The following is a 10,914-nucleotide window of genomic DNA, read 5'->3' as shown; positions in this document are numbered from 1 at the left end:
AGGATTAAGTGAAACAAAACATTACCAAACAGGGTTTCTGCAGGTTTTATGACGGTAAATGTAATACCTTAAAGACCAATTAAAGAAAATTTAAGGAATACATTGAAGGGAACATAACACGTCAATATGTTCTCTAAAGGCTGTCATTTAGGGGAGATCCGTCAATTGTAACATCTCAAATTACACCAATCATGAGACATAACCATGAAACTCATTTTGCATGTGCTCTTTGGAGATCCTTCTCTGCCTGCCAAAGGACAAGCTGCTGAGTGATACTTGACAAAGTTTTTCTGCAAAGACTCATTTTTGATGCATGAAAGTAATTGTATTCATGTACAGTGTTTTCCTTATACTGTCTTAACCATTAATGTCTATGACTTTAAATAGTCTCTGTTATGTATGTAACCTTGGTTCCCTGAGTAGGGAAGGAAACACTGAGAACCGTCGCTGTGGGAACACCTTCAGTGTGACGAATGTCTGAAGCCCTTATGTCAGGCCAATTGATTGGCCAGTGACGCTTAGCACCGCCCCGAGAATACGTCACGTATGCTTCATATCAGCTCAAAGATAGGGGGATGGCCGGAGTCACAGCGCCTCTTTCCCTACTCAGGGAACCAAGGTTACATACGTAACCAAGACGTTCCCTTTCATAGGTTCACTCAACGCTGCAAACGGTCGCTATGGGAACGATATACCATAACGCCTTCACATACCTGAACCTGAGAGTAGCTGGGAGACCGTGGAAAGCTTCCGCTCAAGCAGATAAAACTAGGAGCCATCTTCACGTCCAGACCATAGAACTCGACAAAGGTGTTAGGAGAGGACCAGCCTGCCGCAACACAAATATCCTCCGAAGAAGAGCCCTTAAAAAGAGCCTGAGAAGACGCCATTCCCCTGGTTAAATGAGTGTATACACCTAGAGGCGAAGTGAAGCAAGAAAATAGCCTCAATCACCCAATGAGACATTATTTGCTTGTGACGGCAGCTCCTTTGTTTTTACTGCCAAAACACACAAATAGTTGTTCCGATCTACCCCACTGGGATGTACGGTTGACATAGATCTTCAACGCCTGCACCGGGCAAAGACCAACCTCTGCACCAGGAGGGGGAAAAGCCTCCAAGACCACTTGTTGGGAACGAAAGTGGGTCGAAGCGACCATGGGAACACCCTGGCCCTGGTCGCAACAAGACTTTAACCAACCCCGTGACAAAGTCCATACAAAAAGGACCGATAGAAAGAGCCTGCAGGTCCCCTATCCTCTTTGGAGAGAACAGAGCCATCAGGAGAACAGTTTTGAGGGTAAGAAACTTTTCTGCCACCAACTCCAATGGTTCAAAAGGGTCACCTGTTTGTCCCTTCAGGACGATAGAAAGATCCCATGAGAGAATTTGTGCAGGGTGGAAAGGCCTAAGTCATCTCATCCCTTGCAGAAAATGAGAAACCAGGTTGATGTCCAATGGAAGCACCCTCCATCTGTGTATGCTCGGCAGATATAGCTGCCACATCGACCTTCAGAGTGGCCGGAGCCGCCCCTGCCAAAATACAACTTTGTAAGAACTCCAGTATTGAAGCAATAGGGCAATGAACCGGGTCTAGATTACATAGTGTACACCAGGAGGTAGAAATCCTCCACTTGAAGGCACAAAGATGCCTCTTGAAGGGGGCTCTTGAGTTAAGAATGGTATCTGTAATCTCCACCGAGAGACCAGAACATCTTAACGCGCCCCACTCAGGGGCCACAACCACAACTTCCATAAGTCCGGACGGGGGTCTGAGGGGAACCTCCCACAAAGGGCCGACTAACAGACTCACCAGATCTGAAAACCATTTCTGAGTGGGCCAGCGAGGGGCCACCAACGACAGGTGTCTCACCTTGTCCATTCGCACTCTGAGCAGCACCGCTGAGAGCAAGCAAATCGGTGGAAAAGCAAAGAGACTGGTCCTGGGCCATGTATGGGCCAGAGCATCTATCCCCAGAGGCGACAGAGGTGACAGGGAAAACCAGAGCGGGCAGTGCATAGTTGTCCTCGAAACGAACAAATCTACATCCGCTCGACCGAACCTCTGCCATATAAGGCCTACCCCCTGAGGATGCAACCTCAAAGCTCCTGGATCCAAGCCCTGCCTCGAGAGTAGGTCCGCCCCTAGGTTCAAATGAGCTGGAATGTGAACTGCTCTAACTGACAGAAAACTGGTCTGTGCCCAAAGAAGCACGCTCTTTGCCAGTCTGTACAGGGGGCGACAGCGTAGCCCTCCTTGACGATTCAGTTACATATTAGAGTCATGTAGTCCATCCTGACCAATACATGACATCCCTTCAGATGGGGTAAGAACGTTTGAGTGCCAGAAACACTGCTAGCAACTCCAAACGATTTATGTGCCAACCAAGATGCACCTCGCTGCATACTCCAAAGGTCGGGCGTCCTTGATAAACCGCCCCCAATCCCGTAAGGGATGCGTACGTTGTGATCGTTCACTTTGCTGTACCTCACAGGGGGCGCTGAAGGGAGGACAAGCCGGAGGTGGTTGCCGTTCAAACTCCCTGGACCTACGTGGGATGAGTTGGCGAAACACAGCTTTTTTTGTTTTGCTGCTCTAGATTTTTCGACCACTGTAGTTACAGACAGCAAATAGGCCGTCATTGTAAATGGGGGATTTTTCTTTGATGTCAGTGAGAGCAAGCCATAGCTGAAGTCCGTAAGTTTTGCCTCTGTGTCGCCATTTCTGTTTGAAACCTGCAATTGCAGTTATTTGCAGACTTATCATATGAGTTGTACATCAGCATGGCTCCTCAGCGCAGATTAATCTAATGTTTTGAGGATTATGTGTGGCTGTCAGTCACCGCACCGGTGTAGATACTGTACTGCAGAATCACAGATTCTACGTCTTGTAGTATAACCTAAATAAGAACTTGCACCGGAAAATGTCATCTTAACAAGTAAGTAACATGTCTGCCACTTTTGGGAACAAAACATTACAATAAACCGCACTACCAACGGTGATCAAATCTAACGATCGCTCATATAACATCAAACCGTGCAAATTATTATAATTGTTATACTTTGTTCTCAAATTCTTAATGTTAACAGCATTAGCATTGCGTGACTACGTGCATTTAGTTTTTGACTACGGGTGAATCTCCATTTGTCACTGATGATTGTCGTTTGGACCTTTCTGGATTACAATCCGCCATCAAAATAATACGTTTAATTACTCCAGCTGCTGTGAGAAAAGGCTATAAATGATCCGCTGAAGAACATGCTCCTCACGTGCGTTACTACTACTAGCCGGAGTGCCGCACTCTTTCTTTATGTATACAGACGTGACTGTGTGGCAGTATGGTATGGGAGCTGCTCTGTTGCGGAGTGCAAGGCACTGCAGCGGGTGGTGAAAACTGCCCAGCGCATCACAGGGACTCCACTACCTGCCATCGAGCACATCCAGAGGAAACGCTGTCTGCATCAAGCTCGCAGCATCCTTAAGGACTCCTCTCACCCAGCCCACAGATTGTTTTCTCTCCTGCCCTCCGGCAGGCGTTTCAGGTGCCTCCGGACCAGGACCAGAAGACTAAAGGCCTGTACACACCGGGACGAATAGCGCGCGCGCTTATCGCCAGCGTTTTTCGTGCCGTTTTTCGGCGCGTCTTGAGTGTTCACACCCAAGCGATTTTCACTGGCGCTGCGCCGAGTGAACGTGCACATTCAGTCGATGCGCTCCCGGTACACAAGATGGTGCTGCGGCACTTTAAGCCTCTGACACTCGCTTGTCACACAGAAGGAGAAGAGGGACAGTATTTACGTGCTTGCCAAAACCATAGACATATTATGTATATGGACAAAACCATTCACACACTTTTTGCTAACTGGCAAGCAGCATTAGCAGTTCATCTTCTTCTTTGTCTACTTACTACTTCTTCGTCGTATCAATGTGTGCTCGGCAAGACCGTTTTGTGCTTGAGTGCCACCAAGTCGCGTTTTACTGTCACTTCAGCAGCTCCAGGCACGTGAACAAAAGCGCCGATCTCATTGGTCGGACAGTTTTTTACGCGCCGCGTCAAAATAAAAAAACGAACCCGAGGCGTTTTTTTAAAAATGACGCTTTTACGCCTGGCGTTTTGCGCGTCGGTGTGAACACTCACATTGGCGCCCATTGTTTAGTCCCGAGGCGTTAAACGTCGGCGATAAACGCGTGCGAAAATCGTCCCGGTGTGAACAGGCCTTAAAGAACAGTTTTTTCCCCAGAGCTGTCTCTTTACTGAACTCAAACCCCCGCTGATCCATTTCCCTCATATACTGATAACTCTCCTCTCCCCCCTCACATCTGCCTTCACTTTGTTATTTGCACTCCCGACTGTTTATTACAGTAACAACTGTTTACTTATGTATCTTGCACTACCATACCTTAACTGGATTATGCTCATTTGCACTGCCGACTGTTATTTACAGTACCTACTGTTTACATTTGCATTTTGCACCGTACTTCTATCTGTAATATGCAATCACTTTCCACTGCACTTTTACACTTTCTCGGATAGCTTCTGTCCATACTTTATTGCACTACCTTAATCCACTACTATATTCCTCATTTTAGCCTAACATATCATTGTATACCTCTATCTGTAAAATTCTGTTTATAGTAATAGCCATCTGTATATTATATTATATTCATAGTACATATTCACCTTTAAATTCTGTTTATAGTAATAGCCATCTGTATATTATTCACTGTACATATTCACTTGTAAATTCAGTTTATAGTAATTACCATCTCTCTATTTATATATATTTATATATATTCAGTACATATCCATGTCCTGCACTTATGCAACCGTTGTATATCCTGCACTTGCTGCTATTGCACTTCTGGTTAGACCTAAACTGCATTTTGTTGCCTTGTACTTGTACTATAATGACAATAAAGTTGAATCTAATCTAATCTAATCTAATGACGCAAAGACATGCTTGAATATCCTGCGGAAATCCACCATACCACTCTACACGTTATTACAAGCTTAGTGTTGTGAATCGGGCTAAGGTAGTTTTGAGTACTGGCTTGTTGTGTACTTGCTCAATTTATTTTGGATAATTTTTAACCAAAAAAAGTTACGGACTGCAGCTTTAATTTGGCCCAATTTCTCAGAAAACATGCTTTAATTCCTTTATTTTGTATGTCAAGTAAATGTATGAAATCTTGAGGAAGAACATTTTCTGTTCTTATTCTGTTTTCATTTTTCTGGACTCTGCTTTATTAGTTTAAATAAAACGGACTGACTTTCATTCATCTTTAGAACACAAATGATGATATTTTTTATGAAATCGGAAAGATTTCTGTCCCTCCATTGACAGTGTAAGCAACTACCACTAATCCATACGAATCAAGCGCTTTTCCCCCCAAATTTCACTTTATATGATGAATGAAAAGTCTTACGGGTTTGGAACGACATTAGGGTGGGTAAATAATGACAATTTTAATTTTAGGGTGAACTATCCCTTTAAGTGTACTGACCTACTTTTGATTTATTCACCCAAAATTTGACAAATTCCATGACATTCTGAATTATACAGTAAATTCCATTTTTATGAATGGATTCTGCAATTCTGTCCATGTTTTTTTGCATCACATCACAGAAATCATAGGGTCATAATTTAATGCCATGATATTGAATTTAAAACATTTTTAAGGCCTTAAATTGTGAAAGGTTAAATTAAGACTTTTTGAGACCCACGGAAACCCTGCCAAACTTTGCTTTGAGATACAGGACTGGGCTGTCAAGGCCATTGCCAAATTAAATTAAAATCTCATTCCCATAGATTAAATTGACGCAACAACAAATGTTCTCAAACCATTTACTATCTAAAAGAAGCCATTAAATCTATTCTACAACACATTTAGTGGAAGAAACGTAGGTTCTAGCATTAGACAAGCATCTAAATGGCTCTAACTAACAGCAACAGAAATAAAGGCAATTTATTAAACTGTACAAACCCAAACAGACTAAGCATTATGCCCTGAATTATTGCTTGTTTTTGTTTTTTAATGCATTATAATACTGTTTACAGGTCAAGTAGGTAGATGATATTAGGCTAACAGCTAAACATGATATCTATGAATTGCACAAACCCTGTAAGACCTAATCCACAAATAAACACACAGGAAGAAAAACACCGCAATAATATTTCATATTTGAAGCTACATTAAAATAAAAGTATAAGGCACTTGATGAGATGTCCACCGTCAACAACATTCATTTGTCCAGCAACAGCAAAGTGAGATCTAATCCTCCATTCATTAGATGAGGAGGAAGTAGCAGAGGCCACAGAAGATGATGAATGCCATCACCCAGTGCAGAGAGTAAATAGAAATGATCACAAAGTCAATGTCAAATGGCCAACCCCACATGTCCCCCAGATCCAATGCATCCAGGCCAAATGCTCTGTGGGGAAACTGCCAGCGACTGGCAGGGCCTCCGTGTCTCTGAAATCCTGAAATAACAAAGAAAAAGGAAATAAGTGGGCAATTTGTAATTCAAATCCTTGGGTCTTGAAGACATGCTTATGTAAATGACATATGACCAACCCCAAAAGATGCGGAAACGCTTTGGACAGTTGGGCAGGGGCCATTTCGAATAGTTGGTCTTCTGAAAGGTCTCATGTCTTGACCGATATACTTTTGGGAAGCACGTCTTTGTAGTTTGATTGAGCTCTGAAACAAACAAAAAATGTATTAGGTGATAAAGTTGAGATGTGCTGAGAGAGAAACTCCAACAGATTGGACTTTATCTGTTCCACTCACCCTCCTGAAAGAGCACATGGGATATGAGGGTCCTACAGAGGGGACACGGGGTATTGCTTGGCCGATTCTTGGCCAGAGTTCTCAAACAGGGCTCACAGAACACATGACTGCAAGGATGGCACTTGTAGGGGCTGTAATAGACGTCTAAACACACGGCACAAGTGTACCCCTCCCTCTCCTCGTCATCACTGCCGGTTAGGTCCCACTTCATAGCCTGATAGGTAGAAGTAACATAAAACACAAATAAAACATCCCTCAAGAACTGATGAATTATGTTTACAATAAAAAAACAGACATTCAATTTATTCTCTATGTAAAAGATGTGGCCTACTGGTTATCAAAACCATAAAAAAGAAAAAAAAAAAAGAATAAAATGACACCTGCTGCAAGAGCCATGTGCAGCTGTGAATGTCTTAATAAGATCCTCAGGATTTTTGCAGCAGCCTATTATGTGGATTTATGACTGTCTTAAACCACGGATGTATTATTGACATTTTGCCAGAACTCTTGTCAGTACAACACAGCTCCTCGGTCAATAGCCCACATTCATTTCTTGCTTATCTGACACCTCATATATTGAACAAACTAAGGCGGGGTACCATTCAGAACAGAGGAAGCAAACAGGATACATAATTGTAATTCATATTGTTACAAGAAAATAAATTAAGTAGATTAAAGGACACTCACACTAAGGACCATAACTATGACGTTACTGTTGCTCATACAGTAGATCATGGTGCTAGCAATGCCAAGGTCATGGGTTCGATTCCCAAGGAATGCATGAACTGATGAAATGTATACATTAAATGCAATGTAAATCAATTTTGGATAAGCATAAATGCAACTGTAACTATGAAGTTTTAATGACAATAGAGACAATATGACAATAATGACCATAATCACTTTCAGAATTTTTTTTTTTTCAGCCAATCGAAAGACTTTAAAGATCTTGAGCATTTAAAACAGCAGACGACAAAACAGCAGCATAAGCTTATAATAAACAGAACATTATTGGGCATTGGTGTGGATGCTAATGTAATTATTATAGTTATTTTACATTTATCGTTCTTGGTGTAAATGGGTCTTTAAAATAGAACAAAACGTATAACATCCGTGTCATTTTTAATAATACATTTATAGATAATTACCCATAAAATGCTGTTTACCAAAAACAGACCGTGTGTTGTTCTGTATTCCAAAAATTACTTTAAAAAAATGGTTATGTCTGTGTTTGGAAGAAATGTATATCAGGGAACAAATAAGCATAATTATTCAAAACAAAAACAAAAATTTCAAAATAAATTTGTATTGAATTTCTTTAAATGCAATTTAATAAATTCCAATTCAACATCCTGTGGGAGAGCCAAATTAATTAAAACTAATTTAACAAAGCCATTCTAAAACTCTGAATATTGCCCAGCTTTGCTAGTCAGTTGTTAAATTCACAAATAGGAACAAAACTAGACTTTGGCACTCGCCATGACTTTAAAACATCTCACCAGATCTTTTGCCTCCTGCTGTCTCTGAATCCAGCGTTCCTTCTTCCTCTGCTTCCTTCTTAGGCTTTTCAGGCGGTTTTTCTCTTTCTTGGAAAGCTTTGGCTCCGCGTTGGGTAAGATGTTTCTGGATGGCTCCTCCATCAGTCTAATGCCCTCTGGATCCACTGCTCTGTCCAGAAAACTTCTGCTCTGGGAAGCAGAACCCATATGCCGTTCCTCTAAACTCTCCCGATAATCATACAGCTGTAATGGCAATTGAGAAGGTAAAGGAGCAGCTGTGCCTCTCTCAAGAATCTGTGGTTCTTCACTTGACTCAACCTCAAGTTCAGTTTCAGCAGAGACTACATGAGATACAGGACAGGAGAAGTTCAGGGTTGAGGAAGGAGAGGGAGCTGAGCTCATTGTCTGAGGAAGAGACTCCACCTCATTCTTCCCCCGTCCAGTATGTTCTCTAGTCCTCCCTGGTCTTGTCAAAAGAACTAGAGGTTTTAGATCCTGATCAACACGACTTTTACTGAGATGTACAGTTGTATCATGTCCACAGGTGCATTTGGAGCCATTTACAAAATTAAAGCCTCCTAAGCGAGCTCCACAATACTGACAGTTTAATTTCCCGACAGTCCAATTGACCTGTGAAAAGGGTACATTTGATCAGAAAAGATCATTCCTTTTCAAGGTGATTGTCAATAGCCCAAATTGCATACATTAAAAAACACATGCAAACTCTGTACCTGACCAACACTCGACAAAATCCAATCTGGCAAAGATTCAACATTCAAATGCCACACATTGCATGTGGCTGCAGCCTCTCTTGATGGTACCACCTGTAACGACAATATATATCAACGTCACTTAAGAATATACAGAGAGATCATACAAAATGCATGTCATTTTTTATTTAGTACTGTCCTGAATAAGATATTTTACATAAAATATGTTTACATATAGTCCACAAGACAAAAACATAGCTGAATTTATAAAAATGACCCCATTCAAAAGTTTATGAACCCTTGATTCTTAATACTATGAGTCGTTACCTAGATGATCCACAACTTTTTTTGTTTTGTGATGGTTGTTCAATCCTGAGCAGTTAAATGTTCTTCAGAAAAATCCTTCAGGTCCTGCAAAATCTTATGTTTTCCAGCATCTTTTGCATATTTGAACCCTTTCCAGCAGTGACAGTTTGTGGATCATCCAGGTAACGACTCGTAGTATAAAGAATCAATGGTTTATAAACTTTTGAACAGGGTAATTTTTATAAATCCAGCTATTTTTTCGTCTTGTGGACTATATGTAAACATCTTTTATGTAAAATATCTTATTCATAAAAGTACTAAATAAAATAACCAGCATTTTGTATGATCTCTCTTATTTTGTTAAAATTATTTACATTTTCACAGATTCTGCAAGGGGTTCATATAATTTTTCTTGACACTGTAATTTACCAATGATTATAATTTTTTTTTATTGTTTTACACAAATGAAGATCTTTAACCACACCAAAATTGTGATATTGCTGTTACCTCCTTTTAAAAACATATTTTCTGAGTTTTAGATCATAATTCACCCACCTTAAGAAGACTGGTTGAGTCTATTAGACATCTCCGGCACTTTCTGCAGCGAAGGTTTGTTGAATCTTCTAGCGTCCCTGATTTATCCTGTTCTTCATTCTGTTTGAAATGTGCAGTAGAAAACCATATTTTATCCCTATACAAATCCTTGGGTCGATGAGTACCGCATACAACACAATGCATGCATAAAGAGTTGATTGTTGTTATGTAATATCCGTGGTTGTCATCAGTGTATGGCTTTATGCCTCTTTCTGCACATTAGAAAACTTTAGCTTGACCATAAACTAGGCCAATACAATCTCGTTGCCACATATAACACCAACATTTGTACAACAAAATAATATTTGCTGTATTTAGTATCTAACCAGCCACTACATTTCACCTCCCGTTGGTATGCAGATGTAAACAGTGTAGTTTCCTCAATAAAGAATCAACAGCGATAATTCCTGCTGTACTGGCCGGTGTTTTGTTGTCATTATTATTCAAGTACTTTAAAAATGTGGTTCACGTACGTACAAAAACATGCCGTACCACGAAAGCGGTAGCCATTTTCTTCGACGGAATTTATGAAGAGTACTTCAAGTTGTTTGGCTAAAAGGCTAAAAACAACAGACTGGCTCTGTACTACTCAGGGTACAGCTGCCTTCTTTACGGAAGCCGCAGAGGGACAAAACGTACCGGAACAATACCTACATACTGTTACTGTACGTACACGATCACTAATTTATTTCTCATTCATAAAGTAATTCATTTATTTATTCAGCCATTCAAGCTCTCCCAACCTAAACCACATATACACAAATAATTCAGAGTAAACGTTTAACAACATGGAAAATGAGATCGAAAGTGGTTTAAACTATTTCAGGGTGGTGTATTTGATGTGTAGCCTAAATCTCTAGTGATTACAGCAACCTGTTTCTATATGGAACCACTGGCGTGGGGATAGAGACCTACACTATACGTGTGGGGTGGAGGAATGAGAAGTGTTTGGGCCAAAACGTTGGTTTTTCTCAGCAGCAGGCGCGCTACAGCAGGGGGCAGCAGCAATACA

General features: G+C 41.0%; 1 protein-coding gene across 4 annotated transcripts; it reads right to left on the bottom strand.

The window, feature by feature from the left end:
- Positions 1–5,476: 5,476 nt before the first annotated feature.
- rnf180b (ring finger protein 180b) lies at positions 5,477–10,532 on the bottom strand. Of its 4 annotated transcripts, none has more exons than XM_079834014.1 (7): positions 10,376–10,515; positions 9,864–9,962; positions 9,024–9,116; positions 8,293–8,922; positions 6,794–7,007; positions 6,578–6,703; positions 5,477–6,483 (listed from the first exon to the last, which is right to left on the bottom strand). In XM_079834014.1, exons 1-7 carry the CDS (start codon positions 10,385–10,387, stop codon positions 6,290–6,292), a joined length of 1,368 nt encoding a protein of 455 aa, XP_079690140.1. In that variant the 5' UTR covers positions 10,388–10,515; the 3' UTR covers positions 5,477–6,289. The 4 variants fall into 4 exon arrangements, with proteins under 4 accessions (XP_079690140.1, XP_079690139.1, XP_079690138.1 ...); XM_079834013.1 differs by having other exon boundaries at positions 5,560–6,483; positions 10,395–10,532; XM_079834012.1 differs by having other exon boundaries at positions 5,560–6,483; positions 10,380–10,518.
- Positions 10,533–10,914: the final 382 nt, after the last annotated feature.

Source organism: Gobio gobio (genome assembly GCF_949357685.1).
Source record: "Gobio gobio genome assembly, chromosome: 14".
NCBI lineage: Eukaryota > Metazoa > Chordata > Actinopteri > Cypriniformes > Gobionidae > Gobio > Gobio gobio.
The sequence above is the reverse complement of the archived record's forward strand: the minus strand, read 5'-3'. Positions and strand labels throughout refer to the sequence as shown.